Source organism: Carettochelys insculpta, chromosome 17, assembly GCF_033958435.1.
Source record: "Carettochelys insculpta isolate YL-2023 chromosome 17, ASM3395843v1, whole genome shotgun sequence".
NCBI lineage: Eukaryota > Metazoa > Chordata > Testudines > Carettochelyidae > Carettochelys > Carettochelys insculpta.
The window spans coordinates 32,380,791-32,403,953 of NC_134153.1; the positions used below are offsets into that span (position 1 = coordinate 32,380,791).

At 46.2% G+C, this 23,163-nt stretch overlaps 1 protein-coding gene across 1 annotated transcript in view; it reads left to right on the forward strand.

The window, feature by feature from the left end:
• Positions 1 to 12,756: 12,756 nt before the first annotated feature.
• UQCC1 (ubiquinol-cytochrome c reductase complex assembly factor 1) overlaps positions 12,757 to 23,163 on the forward strand; it is an 84,966-nt gene continuing 74,559 nt past the window's right edge. Inside the window, exons 1-4 of the mRNA XM_075011370.1 lie at positions 12,757 to 12,878; positions 13,834 to 13,938; positions 15,123 to 15,227; positions 17,453 to 17,560. Coding sequence (XP_074867471.1) covers positions 12,855 to 12,878; positions 13,834 to 13,938; positions 15,123 to 15,227; positions 17,453 to 17,560 — 342 coding nt within the window. The 5' untranslated portion in view covers positions 12,757 to 12,854. The remainder of the gene's footprint in view (positions 12,879 to 13,833; positions 13,939 to 15,122; positions 15,228 to 17,452; positions 17,561 to 23,163) is intronic.

A 23,163-nucleotide genomic window follows, 5' to 3' on the forward strand; every position in this document is an offset into this window, starting at 1 on the left:
TTGTTCTTATCTATAACTACCTAAATTCTACAGTTTTGCTTCATAAACACTGTTTTTTTTTATAATCAAGCCCCGTCTAAATTATTATTACCTGGGGCAGGCTACCACTGTGCATATCTCCATTCCGTTGATAAAGGGGGCTCACCTAATAAACCACCCCTGTGCAAATCTTTTGCACAGAGAGAAATGGATTTATTTGGGGGTTTTGATTCCTTCTGGGGATTGATCTCCTGGGTGCTGCGCCCCAGAACTGCATCTACTCATAGCTGTGGGGGGTGGTAACCCCAATTCTGTGCCTTGGCAGGGGGAAACTGGGGTGATGGGGAGCCCCAGAGAGCAACAAGGGGAGTGTCAGTGGCATGATCAGCATGTCAGGGAACATCCCAAGGGGTCTTCTGTGACCAAATCCAGTCACACATTGCTGAGAGGGCAGGGTGTATATGTAGCTTTCACTTATGCATACAGTTCTGTTAATTACGCCTTCCCCTCAGGTAAAAGGAGGCTGTGAACCACACAAAGGAGTTCTGAATTGTGGAGGTAGTGCACATTTTGCTGAATGGGTGATGCAGAGAGAAGGAGAGAGAGAGTGAGAGTGAAAGAGAGACATGAAAGAAGGCAGGATACAGAACCAGACTGGCAGTAAGAAATCCAAGAAGCAGCCTATAAGAAATGACAGACGCTCAGAGAAACATATGGCACATACGAATGGCGTTAGTGGGTCAGACCGAAGGTGGCTAATTTGGTCATCTAGCCCAGAATCCTGTCTTCTGACAGTGGGCAATGCCAGGTACTCCAGAGGGAATGAAAAGAACAAGTACTCATTAAGTGATGCATCCCATCACCCGTTCCCAGCTTCTGGCAGACGGAAGCTAGGATCAGCCATCTTGCCCATCCCAACTAATAGCCATTGATGCACCTGTCCTGCATGAGTTTACCTAGTTCTTTTTGAACCATGTTATAATCTTCACAATATCCTTTGGCAAGGATGGCTGGGGCAGCCACTGTGAGGTCCCCAAAACTGCAGGGCCTGGGGTAGCTGCCCCCCCTTGTCCTCTGGACAGGACGGCTCTGGCTTGAATAGAGAGGGTTTTTAACCAGTGCATCATTGACAATCTGCAGCTTAGGCTGGAGAATGGTTCCTCACTCCCACAGCCCTTGGAAAGCAGACCATTCCTTGACTACAGACAGCCCCCCAACCTTGAGCAAATACTCATCTACAGCCACACAACACAGCACAGAAACATTAACACAGGAACCTACCCCTGCAACAAACCCCATTGCCAATTCTGTCTACATATCTATACAAGCGACACCATCACAAGACCTAACTACATAAGCCACATCATCAAGGACTCATGTGCCTGCACATCCACTAATGTGATATATACCGTCAACTGCCTACCATGCACAATGGACAAACCAGAGAGTCTCTGTGCCAAAGGATAAATGGTCACAAATAAGACACCAAGAAAGGGAACACGCATAAACCCCTGGAGAAGAACACTTTAACCTCCCTGGGCATTCAGTAAAGGATTTAAGTGTAGCCATCCTTCTACGAAAAAAAAAAAAGAAAGAAAAAAAATTCAAAACTCTATTACAAAGGGAAACAGTTGAATTGGAGCTCATTTGCAAATCCAATACTATACAATTAGGCCTCAATAAGGATCTTAATTGGTTATCACTCTACAAAGGCAACTTCTCCTGGATGGACAATCACATCTGCCCATCAGCTACACTGAAAGACACAGTCACCCTGACTGGTAACCATAGTGCACAGTAACTTTTTTTTTGTGGTAATTATTGTACATATCTACCTGTCTTTGTATTTCCACTCCAGTCCCTCTAACAAAGTGGATTTTACCCACAAAAACTTATATCCTAATAAATCTCTAAGGTGCAACAGGACTCCTCTTTGTTTTAACCTCCAAGTCTGCCTGTTGGCATAAGTTACAGGTTCTGACTGCTTCTGTGAAGAGGGTATTTACCACCTGTGCTGCCTTATGATTGGATGTGGGTATGGTAGGTTGTCTTCCTCCTGGGCATCCAATGTTCTTATTACAACTCTTCATTGGTGTGGCCTTCCAGTGACTCTGTCAAGGTTATATGTTCAAGTCCGTCCTTCTCAGGGTATGTACAGAGGAAGAATCTTTAGTATTAAGCAGGGTGCTCAAGGCTCCCTGTTGCATTTGCATCAAGGTCTATAGTCTGCATAATTTTTTTTTCAGGGCCTTCTCCCACAACTAGAGTCTCTACATCAAGAACAGGCCTCCATAGGTGTCCTGCTTTTGGGGCTGGTAGGACAGCCCAGGCCTACGCTCTCTCCGTTAGGCTCTGATCTAGGGCCCAACAGTAGGCAACAAAGTCCTGCACCCTAGGGTTCTATGCGGCTGCCTCCCTGGATCACTTCCTACAAGTCTTCTCTCTTGGCACAGGATAAAGAATTAAAAGAATCAAACGAAGTAAAAATCTTAAAAGAAACCAAATTGTTCCATAAAATTCTTATGGATAGCAATTCCATGCTCTAATAATCTGAATATAGCAGTAGGGATATGCTACTAACCACCTGAGCAGGATGGTAATACAGGTTGACACTCCCTTGTCTGGCATTCTTAGGGTCTGACTGGGGCTGAACAAGAGAATTTGCTGAACCACGGGAGGTCAATATTGTCTAGCAGTATTACTGACACTTCCACTGCTTACTGGACTCTTGGAAGACAATTAGGGGTAAATTACAGTTAAATAACAGCACAGAACACTGACAGCCAGGACTGGTGGCTATAAACAAACGTTAGGCGACCATGGAAAACCTGCTATACCCAAGATAACTGGATATCCAGCTAACTAAAATCATGTTGGAATACAAATATTGCTGGACAAGAGAGTGCCAGACAAGAGAGATTCAATGTGTAGTGACAACAATGCTATGGGAGATTAGAGAAGCTATAAAAATAAAAAACTCTACGATTATGGGGGAGTTCAACTATCCCCATATTGACTGGATACACATCATCTCTGGACGCGATGCAGAGATAAATACAGTTTCTTGACACTTTAAATTACTGCTTCTTGGAGCAGCACGTTCTGGAACCCACAAAAGGAGACACAATTCTTGATGTAGTACTAAATGGAGTGCAGGATGTGATCCAAGAGGTGCCTACAGCTGGACCACTTGGGAAACAGTGACCATAATATAATTAAATTTAATATCTCCATGGCAGAAAAAAAATAGCAGCAGACCATCCTTTCAACAGTTTCTTCAATGTAAAGGTTTTCATCAGTGATATTTTTGCACACATATCTTGGCTCCTTGGGAAATCCGAATCCTCCCCTCTTATCTTGGCTTCTGATCTCTTAAAGCAGCTTCTCTTCACTTATTCCCCGCCTCAAAGCCCCGACAGCAAGGGATTATCATCTTCTCCTTCTGGTTCCAAACACTCCCCACTCTTTCTCCTCTAAACAGTATTTTGTGCAAGTATCAGAAGGGTGGCTGTGTTAGTCTGTATCCACAAAAACAATGAGAATTTCTGCAACACCTTTAGACAAAGAGATTTATTGGAGCATAAGCTTTCATGGGCAAAGACCCACTTCGTCAGATGCATGTTGTATGCATGCTTGTTTGTATCAATCCACAACATTATTCAACTGGGGTCTGCCAGTCTCATGGGTCTGGTGAAAGAAACAAAAGAAAAGTGAGAACAGTGTTGAATCACAGAATCACAGAATCCTAGGGTTGGAAGGGACCTCAGGAGGTCATCTAGTCCAGCCCCCTGCTTCAAGCAGGATCAACACCAACTAAGTCATCCCAGCCAGGACCTTGTCCAGCTGGGACTTAAAAACCTTGAGGGGTGGAGAATCCACCTCCTCTCTAGGGAACACATTTCAGTGCCTCACCATCCTCCTGGTGAAGTAGTTTTTCCTAATATCTAACCTACACCTCTCCCTCTTCAACTTCAGACCATTGCTCCTTGTTCTGTCATCTGACACCACTGAGAACAGTTTCTTACCCTCCTCTTTAGAGCTCCCCTTCAGGAAGTTGAAGGCTCCTATTAAACCACCCCTCAGTCTTCTCTTCTGTAAACTAAACAAGCCCAAATCTCTCAGCCTCTCCTCATAGGTCTTATGCTCCAGCCCCTTAATCATTTTGGTTGTCCTTCGCTGAACCTGCTCCAGCACATCCACATCCTTTTTATACTGGGGAGCCCACACTGGACACAATATTCCATATGTGGCCTCACCAGTGCTGAACAGAGGGGAATAACTACTTCTCTAGATCTGCTCGAAATGCTCCTCCTAATGCACCTTAGTATGCCGTTAGCCTTCTTGGCTACAAGGGCACGCTGTTAACTCACATCCAGCCTTTCATTCACCATAACCCCTGGGTCCCTTTCCATTGTACTGCTGCTGAGCCAGTCGGTCCCCAGTCTGTAACAATGCTTGGGATTCTTCCACCCCCGCTGCAGGACTCTACACTTCTCCTGTTGAACCGCATCAGATTTCTTTTGGCCCAGTGCTCCAATTTATCCAGGTCACTCTGGATTCTCTCTCTACCCTCCAAAGTATCTACCTCTGCCCCTAGTTTTATGTCATCCGCAAACCTGCTGAGGATGCAATCCAGTCCCTCATCCAGGTCATTAATAAATATGTTGAATAACACTGTTCCCAGAACCAAGCTTTGAGGCACTCCGCTTGAAACCGACCGCCATCCAGATATTGAGCCACTGACCACTACGCGTTAGGCCCAACCATCAAGCCAGCTTTCTATCCATATGTCCTTAGATTATGGACAAGAATGTTGTGGGAGACCATATCAAAAGCTTTGCTGAAGTCAAGGTATATTACATCCACTGACTTCCTCATGTCCACGGAGCCTGTTACCTCATCATAGAAGCTAATCAGATTGGTCACGCAGGACTCGCCCCGGTGAATCCATGCTGGCTAATTTTGATCGCTTGTCCCTCTTCCAAGTGTTCCAAAATGGATTCCTTGATGATTCCCTCCATTATTTTCCCAAGAATTGAGGTAAGGCTGACTGGCCTATAGTTCCCTGGATTGTCCTTCTTTCCTTTTTTAAAGATAGGCACTACGTTTGCCTTTTTCCAGTCATCCGGTACCTCCCCCGATCTCCAAGAGTTTGGATAATGGTCACACGTTCAGCAACAACCTCTGCCAATTCCCTCAGTACCCTTGTCTAGGACTGTCAGGTGGAAGTTGACTTCGTCCATGAAGATAGAGGCAAAAAAACCACTGAGTACTTCAGCTTTTCCTACATCATCTGACACTAGGTTACCTCCCTTGTCCAGTAACGGCCCCACACCTTCTCTGATAACCTATTTATTGTTAACATGCCTGTAGAAACCGTTCTTGTTACTCTTCACTTCCCTTGCCAGCTGCAGTTCCAACTGCGCTTTCGCTTTCCTGGTTACTCCCTGGCATTCTCCAGCCGTATGTTTGTACTCCTTCTTAGTCATCTGTCCACGTTTCCATTTCTTGTATGCATCCTTTTTGAATTTAAGCTGACTAAGGATTTCCCCGTTAAGCCAAGCTGGTTGCCTTCCATGTTTGCCTTTCTTACTATGCAGTGGGGTGGTTTGTTCCTGTGCCTTCAGTAAAACTTCTTTTAAATACTGCCAGTCCTCTTGAACTCTTTTCCCCTTCATCTTCGTTTCCCAAGGGATCCTGCTCATCAGTTCTCTCAGGGAGTTGAAGTCTGCTCTCCTGAAATCGAGGGTCTGTACGTTACTGCTCACCTTTCTTCCTTTTGTCTGGATCCTGAAATCTACTACCTCATGTGATGGGGTTCAGGGGTCCCCATGCACTGCACCCCATCCACTGGCAGGAGTGACTCTCACTCAGCAGGTACAACGGGAGGTTTATTAGGCAACAGATGCCCAGTTTCTCACAGAAGCGTCAGTACAGCAGTCAGAGACAGTCATTCCAACCCGTCCTGGGGTGAGGAGCCCGAGGGGTGCCCCTCTGGGGTGTAGCTTTCCCCTCCTCAGGCTGGCTGCCTCCCAGCTCCCTCTCACCTCCCAGCCTCAACTGCCGCCTCCGATTCAAAAACAGCTCGGCTCCACCCTCCTCTTTGTTCAGGGCTGAGGTGTTACCTGCCAGCCTAGGTTATAGCCTCAGGGTCATCCTTACCCGCTGGGAGCTGCTCTGCCTGTCTCACACATGCACTCCCACGACTCCATCACACCTCACTTTGCAATCTTAGACTTTACTGATGAAAAATGGCCTGTTATATGCATCTGACAAAGTGGGTCTTTGCCCACAAAAGCTTATGCGCCAATAAATCTCTTAGTCTATAAGGTTCCGCAGGACTTCCATTATTTCATCTGACTCTTCTCTCCTCTATGAAGCCACTCATCTGATTATTCATCAACCACCTTCCTTCCTGATTTTGATTCTTAGCACTCCTTATTTCCAGCTTCCTTATTTAGACATCCCATCTGACCTCTACCTTCCTACTTGAATTTCCTCACCTCATTTGACCTGCACTGCTCAATCAAGTGTCCTGCACACCAGAATGGCCATTCACTTGGCCTTGTCTTTACAAAGCACTAGTCTTATTCTAGTTATTGGAAAGATCAAATTCTCCATCTCCAATCACCAACTCACCTCCTCCAACTTGCTCCTACACACTTATTCTCATTTCCAATCCGTCAACCTGCCCAACTCCCCAGATACCTTATCTGTACACCTTTATTTTCCTCCTGTGATTTGGTCATTTATACCCTGCTTTCTCAACCATCAATTCATTTCCTTGCTCTTTCTCCACAAGGTATTTTCCACCATCCCCCAGCTCTGGTTTACATGCACCCCAATGTCTCTGGTGCAAATCCTGCAATTATGCAGAATTATTTCACAGTAATTACACAGAATTACTTCACAGAATTCTCTCTTCTTCCAGCTCTGCCATTTTCCAGGTCAAATAGAACAACTTTCCACCTTTATAGATTTCACACATACTATCCTGGCCTTTTGACACCTGTAACCAAAACCCCCAAATAAATCCCATTCTCCCAAGACTTTGCAGTATAGTTCCATATTTTTCAAAGAGGAATACAATGTGATATTATCTGTGCCCCTTCATGCTCCTTCTTCAACACAGTTACCAACAGTTAGCCCTTGTCTACACTATAATGTAACTGAAGTTGACACAGTCATCACAGAATCTTACATGGAGGTAAAATCAGTGGAGGCTTCTCTCCTGTTCATGCCAGCTATGCTTCTCATTTTGGTGGAGTTACTGGCATCGATGGGAGCCCAGTCAGATCAATTTATCATGTCTAAGCACATGATAAACTGAGGTCCGGTGGATTGATTTCTTCATCATTGATCCACTTCATATAGTAGACAACAACGTAAGTGTGTCACTGTTCTCATCCTCTAATGCTTCCATTCACTCCAGTAACTGTCTTTTACCACCACTCATTTTGTTATCTTTTTCAACTTCCCACATTTCTCAGGTTCCATGTCCTTATAAACATGCTGTGATCTATCTCATAATTATAAAAAAGAACACCAACCAAAACCACTTTTCACCCAACTTCTACTTCTGTCACCACTTCCCTTCTCCCCTTACCACCAAATTCATCAATCCAACTGTCAACAACCACTGTTGAAAGTTCCTGTTCTCTAATTACACGTTAGATCCTCCTCAGTCCAGCTTCTATCCTCTTCATGTTATTAAGGCTACATCTAGACTACAAGATAAATTTGACATTTAATAAATTTGATTTGTTAACCTCATTTTTATTAATTCAAATTTAAGTGTCCATAAACCTTTTGGAAATTTGACCCACCGTTTCTCCACGTCGAGTTTCCACATCCTCATTGCCTTATCCAAGTCAGACTGAATGAGTAATGCATTGTGAGTACCTCTCCCACAGTGCCTAAGCCCAACTAGCTTGTGGGTGTTTCATGTCAGAATCCCAGAACGCAAAACACTGTCCCAGAATTCTGAGCACCCAGTAACTGCGTGAAAATGAACTGGAGATCATGCCATTTCCTGTGGCATTTTCTTTGGCACAGCACTACTTCAAGTTATTGCACACGCCATTACGGTAACTTCCCAGACTGTTGCGCAATTTTGCTTTCTATTAAAATGTACAATGATGGTTCATTATGATGATGATGGGTTTGAATAGGAAATCTTTCAACTGTGGTCCAAGAACTCACAAATGCTGGCTGCCCTGAATCCATCACTGACAGTGTAGTGGCAGTTTTGGACTTGTAAGACCACCACACACTGGTGGGACCATAGTGTTTTGGGGTCCATGGTGAAACAGATGGCCCATACAACCTGTCAGTGTCTCCTCAGGAAGACCATGACCCTGGGAGATATACATGTCATAGCAAATGGCTCTGATCCCATGGGATTTCCTAACTGCAGTGGGGAAATAGATGGCACACACATTCCCATCATGGTCCTGGACCACCTGACCTCTGAGTACCTGAACAGATACTTCTCAATGATTTTGCAGGTGCTGGTAGATCACAAATGTCCTTTCACTGACATCAATGTGGGATGGTCAGAGAGGGTTCACAATGCTTGCCTCTTCAGAAATTCTGTCTTGTCGTTTCATTGACATCAATGTGGGATGGTCAGGGAGGGTTCACAACGCTTGCATCTTCAGAAATTCTGTCTGGACAGTACAGAGAGCTCCTGGATGGGACTTTTATTTCCAGACTGGAAAATCAAAATTGGTGACATAGAGATGCCTATTGTAATATCGGGCAACCCTGCTTACCCTCTGCTCCCTTGCCTTATGAAACCCTACACAGGAGTCCTGGACCGCAGCAAGGAAAACAGCAGTCACAGAATCAGCAAATGCAGAATGCTGGTTCAATGGGAATTTGGCCATTTAAAAGCGAGGTTCAGACACCTATTGATCTATTTGGACATTTCTGAATCTAATGTCCCCACCATGATTACAGCGTGCATTACGTTGTACAACATTGGTGAATCCAGGTGGGAGATTTTCGCATCCACCTGGAATTCTGAGGCTGAGACCATGAGCAGGGCTCATTCACAGCCATCTACACAGCCATTCACCAATTATCATGGAGAGACAGCAGCAATCAGGGACGCTCTAAAAAACAGTTGCATGAATGATCTGTCACGTGCATGATAGCAATGTATTTCTCTGTTATAATACCAACCAATTGCCACTTCTCAAACTGATTTGCGCTCCCCACCAAATGTGAACCAATAAATCAGACTTTGTCTTACTGAATTAATGCTTTTACTGGTGGGAAGGGGTTAAGTTGTAGGAAGTAGAATGGATGTGGAGGGAGGGTTATTTTCCTAAAAAAAAGGGCATCTGTGCTTTCAGCCCCCTCCTTCCCCAGCCCTGCCTGTTTCTGTCTGCTGTGAGTCCTCTGTGGACCTTGGTTTAGCAGTGGGCACCTGTGCTTTCAGCTCAGTCCCCCACTCCGCCTGGTTCTGTCTCCCACAAGGTGTAGCGGCAGGTGGCTATGTTATTGGCTCTCTTGTGCACCCTATCACTTGTGCATGCCAAAACAATCACACTGAGCTGAAAATAAGAAGTTTATTTTGTGGGTAAGAGAGGTTTAAGTGGCAGGGAAAAGAAACGTTGTCTGGGGTGGTGGAATAGCCTTTGCAGTGGCCTGTGGGACTAGAGCGGCAGGTTGTCCTTGCCCTCTCTCCCCGTTTTCGTGGACCGTGACGATGACAGGGTGGGTGACCTCTCTTCAGGGGACTCTGGACAATACTGAGCAGAACTTGTCATGCTGCATTGGGAGTCCCTCTGCAGCTGCAGCATGGAGCACAGGACATCCATTTGGTTGCTCACTGCTGTTATGAACTTTGCTGCTTGCTCTTGCTGTAACAAGCATTTTCTGCTGCCACTGAGCTGTATCTTGCAGTCACTGAACTGTGTCCCTTGTCGTCTTACCAGTTTCTGCTTCAGAACACTCCATGTGCTGCAGGATCAGATCCTGCTTGGACCTTTTTCACATCCTCACCCTCACTCCCACACTGGGGATGGTAGCAGGAAAGCAATGGTCAAAATTGAGATACAATTCACACAAATCACTTCCCCATGGAATGAATGGGACTCTGTACTATCAGGGAAAGTTTCTTTTTGCAAGGCCGCTTCAAGCTTATTAAGGATGGCATTCAAGGTGTGCATTGCACAAGCCACCATTTACCATCATTTATCCAAAACATTTTGTTGTGGACATGTTAAGCTATTGTCCACTTTTTGGGAGAAGGGGAGGCCTGCAAAGTGGGGGAAGCTGTCCAGTGTCCTGGCCAGGGGAAAAATTTTTTTCAGCTGTTCCTGAAGCAATCCTCTGCAATCAGCATGGCACATAGAGCCTGGCAGCCATGTGGCGAGAGGGGATGATGGGAAAGGGCTCAATTTCAGCTGCACGGATGGCAGGGTGGGAGAGGGGAAATCCCTATAAAGTAAAAAGGAATGCGGGAAGGGAGGTGTAGTTTTCTGTCATCTACCAGGTCAGGGGAAAAATGTTCTTCAGTACTCACTAGAGCAGCCCTCAGCAGGGAAAAAAGGCCATGGACAGGAGTGCAAACCCTCCTGTGCTGCACATGCCAGTTTGCAGTAGCAGAGTCCACAGAGCCCGGCAGCCACGTGGTGAGGGATAAGAGTTCGATTCCAGCCACATGGATGGCTGGGTGTAGAGAGATCCCTGTATAGTAAAAAGAAATGCCAGGGGGAAAGGGACATGGGAGGGGAGAAGGTCCGGAGAGCCTGTAACCCATGCCAGAGAAAATGGAGTGCCCACCAGCCACATAGTATGGCCATGTGCTCCAGGGAAATGTAAAAAGGCAGAAAGTGTGGGGAAAAAAAATCTGATCCAAATGCTTGTGCCTCTTTAGGATGCCAAAGACGACAGCACCCTCCTAAAACTAACAGTTATCGACAAAAAACACCTGCTCATCTTGTGTGACAACAAGTCCAGAAAATTTGCAAAATTGCTGTGCGGCACCAAGACACCAGATCACTATCTGACTGCCTGGCATGGCAAGGTATGCTACTGTGAAAGTCATAAAAAGTCAGGTCTGGCCAGAAACCTTATGCAAAAAACAGAAGAGTGCCTGGATGAGGCCTTTGAGGAGATCTCCAAAAAGGAGAAGCGCTCCTTCCCAAGAAATATTAACATGCTGTTCTGATGGGGCACAGATGCATGGAAAACCTGGACCCATACCATGCATATACCTGCCCACCACCTACTTCTTGTATTCAGAAAAAAAAAATACTCATCAGCTTGGTCCCCGGGGCTCAGGAACCAGCTTAGAGGGGACCGGATGGGGGGACCGATTCCAGAGCTCCAAGCTTTTGGGACTAACTTCTTCAGATCCCTGCTCATTGCCCTCTTTCTCCTGTCCATTGGCCTCTTACTCCTGTGCCCCAAGTTCCTCTTGGATCATCTCAGACTGCAAACCAGGGCCTCCACAAGTGTCATAATTAATACCGGGCTCCGTGGTAGACTCACTCACCATAAGCACATGAAGCTGTTCATTATAGCAGCAGGTCTGTGAAGATGATCCTGACCACTGGTAGGCTTCACGGACTCTCTGATAGGCCTGTAAAGGTTCTTTCACCTTCACCCAGCATTACACAGAGTCCTGGGAGTAACCTCTGGTGGTCATCTTGTGCAACAGGTGATCATAGATTACTGCATTTCTCTTAGCAACCCTAAGTCTCCTCGCCACTGATTTGTCTCCCCAAACTGCAAGAAGATCCAAAATCTCCTGATGGGTCCATGTTGGAGCTCTTTTGCAAGCCTGAGAACTACTAGGCAGATCACTAATGTGAGTGCTCATGATTGCACAAAATGGCTACCAACATGATTGCTACCAATGTGATGCCATGACTACCAATGCAGCGTGATGCAATGGGTACAAGAATTTTTTCATTTTGTGTACCCTGTTTATTTGCATGCCTGGTTGCTGCTGAATTCAAATTCAAATTTAATCAAAAATTCGTGGGCTTCCTATGACCTTCTTCCTGTGCACCTGGATGGAGAGCAGCAGGAAACGAAGCGGCCATACCTGGCAGGTAAATGCGTTGCTTTGTGGGATATATATGGGACACTTCTGGAGGCTAATAAATTCGATTTAAACACATGGCAGCTCTACACTGGCCTTTATTTGAAATTTTAATTTCAAAATTGATGCTACACCCACCCGGTTCTGACAATTAGATCAATATTACATATTAGTGCTCCCCAAATCAAGGTAATGGAACTTACAGTGAAGACAGTGACATTTTAACATCAAGAGAACTGCCTTAAATTCAAATTTACTGCCTAGTGTAGACACAGCCTTAAATGGTTGTCTGACTCTGCAGTGATCAACCCAAGCTCAGAACCTCTACGCCAGCCTCCTTCCCCTTGGCTTCTGCTGTGCCTCTGGCAGCAGATATGACAGCTGCCTTCTTTGTGCCATCCATAACGACCCTCTCTTGGCTCATCCAGGGGCTCATCCTCTGGGGTGCTCCCCGTTTCCTTGGGCCCCTTCTCTCGACAATCTTAATCTGCCCACTCGACACAAACGCCACCTCTTTCGCCAGCCGACTTTCCCTTTGCTGGCCAGTCATCCCGCGCCTTCCCGGGCGCCTCGCCCCGGGCACCGCTGCTCCCGCCGCACACCTCGGAGGGGGACAAGTTGCTAGGCAACCAGCGGACACCCGCTCCGCCCGGCTGCCTATGATCGAGCGCATGCGCAGAGCGCTTTTTGGGCCCAAAGCGAGTACGAAGAACGCCCAGGAGAGGCGGTCGCACGCGCAGTTGTAATTTCAACCCCAACCACTCTTGTCCCGAGCGGAAGTGGTTACCTTGCCCCGGAAGTGCTTCTGAGTGTCATGGCCGCGTTCATGAGAGCTGTGGTGAGTGACGGGTTAAGGTGGGGTTGTATCCTGAGCCTCTATCCCTGGCTCGGGGCCTCCTTGCTGCGCAGGTTTGTGCCGAGCGCCGCCCCCAAGTTCAGCGGGGAGCTGCGGTCTCCGTGGGTGCCCTGCCATGCCCCCGGCTCTGTTATTCTGGGGCTGGGGAGAAGGGCTGGTGGTGTGGGGCCGGGCCGGTCTGGTGCTAGTTTAACTGGGTCCTGCGTTTTGTGTCGTTGGCGGCGGCGGTGTGCGAGGCGTGGCTGGGAGTGCGCTGCAGTGTGTGCGGCACCAGAGCACCGCCGCTGCGCGCCAATTTTTCGAAACTTCTTAATTAAAAATAAAAAGTCTTGTGGCACCTTTTATAAACTAACAGAACTGTTTGTCTATAAGGTGCCACAAGACTTTTTGTTGTTCTCGAAGCTACAGACTAACACGGTTACGTGTCTGATACTGAATTAAAATAGTTGTCTTTGATTCATTTGATTCATTGGAAGACTGTTCAGCAGCCATTCCAGCATCTTCCCCCGGTCCAAAATACTGATTATCTTATACTTTACATGCGTTTCCTTCTTGGTCTTTATTTACGAGCAGGAGCATCAAATATATCCCCAATCACAGCTGTGGAATGTGTCATTAGCCACTTTCTATAAAGTGGCAGATTTTTATGCCAGAATCTTTTCACTTGTTAGTTTACAAGGTTTAATTTACAAATGACCCCCAGTCCTGTAGCACTTTAAAGTCTTTAAATGATTTATTAGGCAAAGAGCTTTTGTGGGTAAGACTCACTTTCTCAGATTATTTGTGAAGCTACAGACTAACCTGGCTAGCCTTACAATGTTTAATTTCTATCACCAGAGAGAGACAGAGAGATTTCTTCTGTCTGAGGGAAAAACTGTTTTCACCTATGCTGCTGACCAACACTTTGGTACAAGCGTTAAAACTTTATTTATTGTAGAAATGCCAGAGTGGAATGCACCAATGGCTTACAGTAAGCAGTGGATTAATACAGTCAACTTTGCACCAAGCGAAGTGGGACAGAATTCTCTATGGCACTCTTCAGGTAGGATATTTCTGTTTCCAGAACCGTTTAAGAATAGGAGATTTGCTTAGAGCCAATGAAATAAAAGGTTACAGGTGTCCAGTACATGAGAGTGGAAGAGACAATCCTTTCTAGTGCTATTACCTGGGCATCTAGAAAAAAAATATTGTAAATCTGAAATGATGGGTCCTTTAACTAGGAAAAGTTGCTGAAATTATTTCAGACAGTTCTTCTGTTTCCCCAACCCACAACCGTTATTTCTGTTCAAGCCCATGTCTGGTAGACTCTGGATAAAAGGCTGAATCACTTCAGCTAGATGAGATGGTAGAGATATAGATTAGTTATGCAAACTATGAAAACATCACAGACTACGTTTGTTTACTAATTGTGTAAATATGTTGAGGGTAACTAAGCAGTAATTGGTTTAGGGCTGGGGGTGATCTGAATAAATAATATAGTGTATCATTTTTATGAAGCTCCAATAACATTAGTATCAAATCACCAACCAATAATACAATGTCTTTGGTATTAGAAGGATGTTAATACCATGGAGGGAGAAGAAATATTTACTTTTGTGCAAAGCAATATCAATAGGCTAAATAGAATAAAAATATGGAGAAAATCTGGACTAAATTTCAGGACAAATGTGGTGATATTAAGCTCTATGGACTGCCAGCCTGTTCTAAAAGATATTCAAAATATTACCAAATGTACTGTACAGAACAAACCTACATTGGGACCAGGGAAATTGGCTTGATGGCCTGACAGGCCTTCCCCTTCCTGAAAGGGGACTCTAAAAAGGATGGAGCGAGACTGTTCTCAGTGGTGATACATGGCAGAACAAGGAGCAATGGTCTGAAGTTACAGAGAGAGAGGTATAGGTCGGATATTAGGAAAAACTATTTCACCAGAAGGGTGGTGAAGCACTGGAATGCGTTACCAAGAGAGGTGACGGAATCTCCATCCATACAGGTTTTTTAGTCTTGGCTTAACATAGTCATTTGTGGGATGATTTATTTGGGGTTGATACTGCTTTAGGCAGGGTGCTGGACTAGATGACCTCCTGAGGTCCCTTCTAGCCCTAGAATTCTATGATTTTCATCTTTAAAGTCTAAGACTGCTAATTAGTGAATGCTTTAATGTAACTCCTTTTTAGTGCTTATTATTCAATACTGTTTTCACTTTTCTTTTGTTTCTTTTACCAGAGGCATGAGATTGGCAGACACCTGTTGGATAAAATATGTGGAGGATCGATACAAACAAGTGGGATAATAACACAACGAAGAAGAATGCTTCACAGCACTAATCAGGTTAGCATAGTTTACTATTATTTGTTAGAGGCTCCGCTGTACTAATCACTGTACAAACACCTTTGCTTATGACAGGATAACTTTAACTTTACTGGTGGATGGAGAGAAGCAATAGATGTGCTTCACGTTCATTTTAGGAAAGCATTTAACACAGTACCATCTGACACTGTCCTGCACAAACTAGTGAAATGTGCGGTAGATGAAATTACTATAAGGTTGGGTGCATAAGTAGTTAAGTGATCATACCTGGACCACTTATCAGTGTAAGTCATGGCATGTAATTGTCTTGCTCTACTCGGCATTCATGAGGCCTCGGTTAGAGAACTCTATTCAGTTCTGTGTGCCACGCTTCAGAAAAGATGTACTGTAGACAAAATGAAGTCCAAAAGAGAACAAGAAAAATAGTATAAGGTTTAGAAAACCTGCTCTTTGAGGAAAGATTAAAAAACTGGGAATGTTTAGTTTTGAGAAAAGAAGAATGAGACACCCTGGAACAGTCCTCAAATACCACTAAGGTCTGTTGTTAAAAGGACGATGATCAACTATTCTCCATGTCCACTGAACGTAAGGTGAGAAGTAAGGGGCTTAATTGGCAGCAAGGGAAATGTTAGATTAGCTGTAAAGAAAAATTGGAGAAAGCAGGTTGGCCTGACCATCCACACTGGAAAAACAAAGTGGATGAAAAATGCATATTGTTTGGAATACATTACACAGTTGGTGGACAGTTCGTCCAGCTGATGGATCAATATGTATATCTTGGACAAGTGTTGTAGATGGACAGCAAGTTGGGCCAGGAGTTGAGCAGGAGATGGAGATTAGGTTGGATAGCATTTGGGAATCTGCGCAACATCTTTGATCTTAAACTTTCTGCTGCCAAAAAAGATGAACTCTATAGCATCAGTATCCTTCTGATAAGTGTGTATGGCTTTGAAATGTGGAATATAATGCTTGCAGAAGAATCAAAGCTGCAACCCAACCAAAGAGCAATGGAAAGAGACAATGTGTATAAGTAGGTTAAGTATATTACTATTGATGAGTTGCGTGCAAGAGGCAGTGTTCACGATATGCAAATGTATGTATGACTGGTAAAGGAAATGGGCTGGTCATGTTGGGAGATTGGGCGACAAGAGATGGGCAGTGCGTATACTCTGTTGATATCCATGAGATATGAAAATAACAAGAGGAAGGCCTCTAGCACGTTGGGTGGATCATTTATGAAGGACTCGTGGAAGGACACCGATGGGAGTCAAGCAAAACAGGATGGTGTGGAACAGTTGTGGTCTGCTTTGCTGACAAGACTGTCTACATCGATGAAATCATGGATTCTTCTGAGTATTCAGAACAATTACCTAACTACAAGGTTTTGGAAGAACGGATGCATGAGCAGGGTGGGAGTGAGGTGTATGGAAGGGAGTGGGCAGTGGATGGGAGCTCAGCTTGGTGGGAGTAGAACATATGTTGCGCTGCTTGGTTCTGTGCACTGCAGGGAAGACAGCTGCTGGCACTGCCCTCTGCCTCTCCTGGTGACCATGATTTGGCAAAAGGGAGCAATGATGGGAGAAGGGGAGTGCCAGAAGAGTGCTTCCCTAGAGCGCACAAAGTTGTTCCGTCTTCCTCACTTCCTTCCTCCCCCTGCCAGGGAGAGCTCATGGGGTGGATTGGCCCTGGCTTGCTGAGATAGGGCACATGAAGCTCAAGGCCCACACCCCTACACCACTGCAATTTGTGGGATTGATGCAGAAATTATTGGATAAAATTCTGTTATTTGTGTAACAATGATAGTCTCGTCTAGCCTTTTTTGCCATGAAATATAAGAACGTGTGTATGTATAAGGCAGCCAAATTCAGGTTGCAAGAACTTTAATTCTGTCATTTTGTAACTTGAGCAATTAAGTTTAGTTCTTGTGTGTTCCTATGTCTGGACAACCTTTAATGTACTTTCTACTTTAGTTTATTAGTTTATCTCCCAACAGGAAGGTTAGAGGCATGTGCGCAGATTCTTATCACTCAAAATAAAATGATCAAAAACAATCTGTCTATGGGTGTAGGGCATTCTCAGAAGTGCTAGCATGCCTGATTTGTAACACACTGCATGAGTAATAAATACAATTTACAACAGAAGTTAAAATTGTTGATTTATTTTTGATTTGTTTAAAATGATCCGGTTGAATCGCTGGTATAAGAAAGCGTTTCTGTGTTTGATATTTACTTTGTTTTCCATTACAGCTTCTTGCTGCAAAAGATTCCCTGCAGCCATCCGAAGAGAAAGTGAGTGCCTTCACAAAGATAATAGAAGCAATGGGATTCACAGGACCACTGAAATATAACAAATGGGTAAAGCAGTTATTTTGGTAGTCCTAGTATTTTCCTGTAGTTAATCTGTTTTAAGAGCACGGTTCCTTGTGACATGGGCACAATCCCATTCACATTTCTCATATGAATTCTCCTCACACAGGATGGAGAGTAATAGCCCAGTGCTTTAACCTGCCTTGATGTACGCACAGGGCACCTACTGACATAAGTAAGAGTTTTGTTGTTTTGATGTGTAGATGAATCTGAAAGCTACTTGAATTCTCAGGAACTCATTTCCACACTTTATTCATCCATCAAAGTTCCCACATCACAATTACCTTGTAGCAATTGAAGCTGTAGGAATTTCCTTTTGGAGCTTGTGAACACAGAGGCTATGTCTGTACAAGAGAGTTTTTCTGGCAAAATTGGGTTTTTGTTGGAAAAACCTGCAGTGTCTACATACAAAAAGTACTTCGTCGACAGTCTGTCAACAAAACTCAGCACATCTGCCGGCAGTATTATACCTCTCTGTGCTCAGGTACAACACCTTTCTCAACAATGTTTTGTCGACAGAAATGCCATGTAGATGCTCCAGGGCCCTTTTGTCGAATAGGGGTCCTCCATGATGCGAGCTAGCTGGATCTGGGAGGTGCCCTTTCCACCACAAGCAAGGCTCTTTGATTCTTGCTACTGGCCACTTTTAAAGGCACAGACAGCCTCATAAACACCCCCTTACCCCCTCCTGGTCCCGCCCATTGCGGGATGCCGGGGGGGGGCTCCCAGGACCCACCCTGGTGGTCCAAGAAGCAGGACCCTTCTTGGTCTGGCCAGAGATCTGGCACCTGCTGGCCCTCTGGGGCAAGGAGGCCATCCTCTTTGACCCCAAGGCCAAGCGCCACTACGCCTGCCTTGCCAGAGCCTTGGTGGAGTGCAGGCACCCCCACCTGCACCCTTGAGCAGGTGCAGGCAAAAGTGAAAGAGCTCTGCCAGGGCTACATGTGGGCCTGGGATGAAAGGTGGAGGTCAGGGGCCCCTACTGCTTGGAGCTAGACCAGTTCCTGGGTGGTGACGATGATGCCCCCAGCCACAAGTCCCTGGAAATGATAGTTCAGCTGGAGTTCCAGCAAGAGCAGCAGCAAAGCTCGTAATGGCAGTGAGTGACCAAGGGGAGGTCCTGTGCTCCATGCTGCAGATGCAAAGGGACTCCCAATGCAGCACTGCAGGCTCTGCTGCCTGCTGCCTGGAGTCCCCTAAACAGAGGTTGCGCCCCTCCCTGTCAACTGGTGTCAAGGTCCCTGGATGCTGGGAGGGGAGGGTAAATACAGTCTGCCTCTCTAGCCTCAATGGCCATTGCAAAAGGCTATTCCATGAGCCCCGACCAGGCTTCTTTTCCCTGCCGCTTTAACCTCTCCTACCCCCAAAATAAACTTACTCTTTTGAGCTGAGTGATTTTTTTGCGTGCATGAGTGGCAGGGTGCACAAATCATTGCACAGAACTGGGTGTGGGGGGGTGGTTGGTGGTGGTAGGGTACATAAATCATTGTGCAGAGCCAGGTGGGGGTGGTGTTGAGTTGAGGTCAGAAAGCACAGGTTCCCACCACTAAGACAAGGTCTGCAAAAGAACGTACAGCGGACAGAGCTGGGTGAGGAGGTGGCGGGTGGAGTGCTGAAAGCACAGGTCTCCACTGCTAAGCCAAGGTCCACAGAGGACTGGTGTCATATAGTACCGGCTGGCAGGGATACATGGCTGAAAGCACAGTTGCCCTTTTTTAGGAGAATAACCCTCCCTTGACATCCATTCTAGTTCCTGCTAGCCCCCTTCCACCAAGTAAAAGCATTCATTCAGTAAGACAAGGTCTGATTTATTGGTTCACAGTTGGTGGGGAGCACAAATCAGTTTGGGGAGTGGGGCTTGGTTGGGAGTACAACAGAGAAATACATCACTATTGTGTGTGACAGCTGATTTGTGAAGCTGTGTTTTAAAGCATACCTTATTCCTGCTATCTCTGCATGGTATTGGTGAACGGACATGTAGGCAGCTGCGAGTAGGTCCTGCTGATGGCCTCAGGCTTGGAATTCTAGATGGACAGGAAATTCTTCCAGATGGATTGACAAATGTTGTGCAAAATAGTGCTCGCTGTAATCACGGTGCAGACATAAGTTTCAGAAGGGTCCAAACAGGTCAGTAAGCATCTGAGCCTTGACCGATGCTCACAAACAGAGAAGAACTAGTAGGAGAAATAGAAGTGGGTGTCAGCCTAGACTGCAGTGAACATGAGGTGGCAGATTTCAGGATCCTGACAAACGGAGGAAGGGTGAGCAGTAATATACAGATACTTGATTTCAAAAGAGCAGACTTCGAGTCCCTGAGAGAACTAATGAGCAGGATCCCTTGGCAAACAAAGAGGAAGGGAAAAGGGTTTAGAAGAACTGGCAGTATTTTAAAGAAGTCTTACTGAAGGCACGGGAACAAACCATCCCTCTGCATAGTAAGTAATGCAAACATGCTAGGCAACCAGCTTGGCTTAACAGGGAAATCCTTAGTCATCTTAAACTCAAAAAGGATGTGTACAAGAAATGGAAACATGGACAGTTGACTAAGAAGGAGTATAAACATATGGCTGGAGAATGCTGGGGAGTAATCAGGAAAGTGAAAGCACAACTGGAGCTGCAGCTGACAAGGGATGTGAAGGGTAAGGAGGGTTTCTACAGGCATGTTAATAATAAGCGGATTATCAGAGAAGGTGTGGGGCCATTACTGGGTCAGAGAGGTAACCTAGTGACAGATGATGTAAGAAAAGCTGAAGTACTCAATGCTTTTTTTGCCTCTATGTTCACGGACAAAGACGGCTCCCACACTACGGTGCTAGACAGTGCGGTATGGAAAGGTGAAGGGCAGCCATCTGTGGGGAAGGAGTGAGTCATGAGCTTTCTAGAAAAACCTAGATGTACACAAATCTGTGGGTCTGGATTTAATACACCCAAGAGTTCTGAGGTAACTGGCAGATGTCATTTTCGAGCCTTTGGCCATTATCTTTGAAGACTCTTGGAGAGAGGGAGAGATCCCAGATAACTGGAAAAAGGCAATTGTAGTGCCTACCTTTTAAAAAAAAATGGAGAGAAGGACAATCCAGGGAACTATAGACTTGTCAATCTTACCTCAGTCCCTGGGAAAATAATGGAGGGGATCCTCGAGGAATCCATTTTGGAGCACATGGAAGAGGGGAAAGTGATCAAAAGCAGCCAACATGGATTCATCAAGGGCAAGTCCTGCCTGACCAATCTGATTAGCTTCTATGGTGAGGTAACTGGCTCTGCGGACATGGGGAAATCAGTGGATGTGATATACCTTGACTTCAGCAAAGCTTTTGATACAGTCTTCCACAACATTCTTGCCCATGAGTCAAGGAAGTGTGGCTTGGATCCATGGACTATAAGATGGATAGAAAGCTGGCTTGACAGTTGGGCCCAATGGCTAGTGGTCGATGGCGATCAGTTTCAAGTGGAGCGCCGCAAGGCTCAGTTCTGGGGCCGGTGGTGTTCAACATCGTTATTAATGACCTGGATGAAGGACTGGATTGCACCATGAGCAAGTTTGTGGACGACACAAAGCTAAGGGGAGAGGTAGTTAAGTTGGAGGGTAGAGAGAGAATCCAGAGTGACCTGGATAAATTGGAGGATTGAGCCAAAAGAAATTTGATGTGGTTCAACAAGGAGAAATGTAGAGTCCTGCACTTAGGATGGAAGAATCCCAAACATTGTTGTAGGGTGGGGACCGACTGACTAAGCAGCACTGCAGCAGAAAGTGACGTAGGGGTTATGGTGGATGAAAGGCTGGATATGATTAACAAGAAGGCTAATGGCACATTGGGGTGCATTAGGAGGAGCATTTCGAGCAGATCTAGAGAAGTGGTTGTTCCCCTTTGTTTGGCACTGGTGAGGCCACATCTGGAATACACTCATCCCTCACTGTATGAGCACAATTGGTTCCCAACTTTCTGCTCATAGATGAAAACTCATAAGAGGGACACTAAATTCCTATTAAAATACATGTAAAAGGCTCTGATTGGTTCCTAGGGCTCCTACCTCTGGAAAGGAGTGGCAGCAGGTGGCACTGCTTTTAAAATGTAAGTGAACCTTGGGTTGGGGAGAGTTAAAGTCTGGGGGTAGTTTGGGACCGTGAGCAGGAGGGAAGGTTAAAATCTGGTGATGGGTTGGGTCCATTGGGGGGCGCGGCTCAGGCTGCCACAGCGCAGTTTGGGCGAGTCTGGCTTGGGGGTGGTTACAGGCAGCAGGGAGGTCTGGTTGATGGGCCATGGTGGGGGGTACGGGTGGCAGGGGGGTCTGGCTGTGGGGCTGGTAAAGGAGTCTGGCTGCCGTGGTTTGGGGCCGTGGGGCTGGCTGTGGAGGTCAGGCCGCAGGGCCACAGAGGGTACAGGTGGCGGGCGGGGTCTGGCCGATGGGTCGTGGGGGGGGTACAGGTGGCAGGGGCATCTGGCTGCGGGGCTGGTAAAAGAGTCTGACTGCCGCGGTTTGGGGGTGCGGCGCTGGTGTGGGGGGGGTCGGGATGCAGGGCTGCACGGGTACAGGTGGCAGAGGGGTCTGCCTGTCAGGCTGGCAAGGGTGTCTGGCTGCCGTGATTTGGGGTTGGGGGGTGGGGTCAGGCTGTGGGTCCACAGAGCTTTCAGGCTGCCGCTATATGGGGCCATGGGGCCGGCAGGGGAGGGGTCAGGCTGCAGGGCAGGCGGGGGGTGGTGGTCTGGCTGCAGCAGGTTGGGGCTGCGGGGCTGGTGAGGGTGGGGTCAGACTTTGGGGGTTGGAGCTGTGGGGAAGGTTTTATGCTCGTATTAGCAGCGGGGAGTTCACTAGTGAAGTGAGCTAAGGCAGGTATATGTGTCCCTCATTTTAGCAAGTACTGGTAAATGAAGTACTCACTTAACAATACATGAGTGTAGTATGTCCAGTTTTGGACCTCCCCCAGTATAAAAAGGATGTGGAAGTGCTAGAGCAGGTTCAGCAGAGGGCAACAAAAATGATTAAGGGGCTGGAGCACATGACCTATGAGGAGAGGCTGAGGGATTTGGGCTCACTTAGTTTGCAGAAGAGAAGACTTAGGGGTGATTTGATAGCAGCCTTCAACTTCCTGAAGAGGAGCTCTATAAAGGATGGTGAGAAACCGTTCTCAGCGGTGTCGGATGGCAGAACAAGGAGCAATGGTCTGAAGTTAGAGGGTGAAGTGTAGGTTGGATATGAGGAAAAACTCCTTCACTAGGAGGATGGTGAAGCATTGGAATGTGTTGCCTAGAGAGGTGGTGGATTCTCTATCCCTCGAGGTTTTTTAAGTCCCGGCTTGACAAGGTCCTGGCTGGGATGACTTAGTGGGGGTTGATCCTGCTTGACGCAGGGACTGGACTAGATGACCTCTTGAGGTCCCTTCCAGCCCTGTGATTCTGTGATTTTTATGAACCTCACTTTTAAAAAGCCAAAAGAACATTCCACCACCCTTTTACCTGGTGAGTCTCTGATTGAGGTTTTCTTTGCTGCAGTCCAGGGCTCCTGTGTAGGGTTTCATAAGGCAAGGGAGCAGAGAGTGAGTAGGGTCACCTGATATTATGCTAGGCATCTCCACAGTGCCAATTTTTATT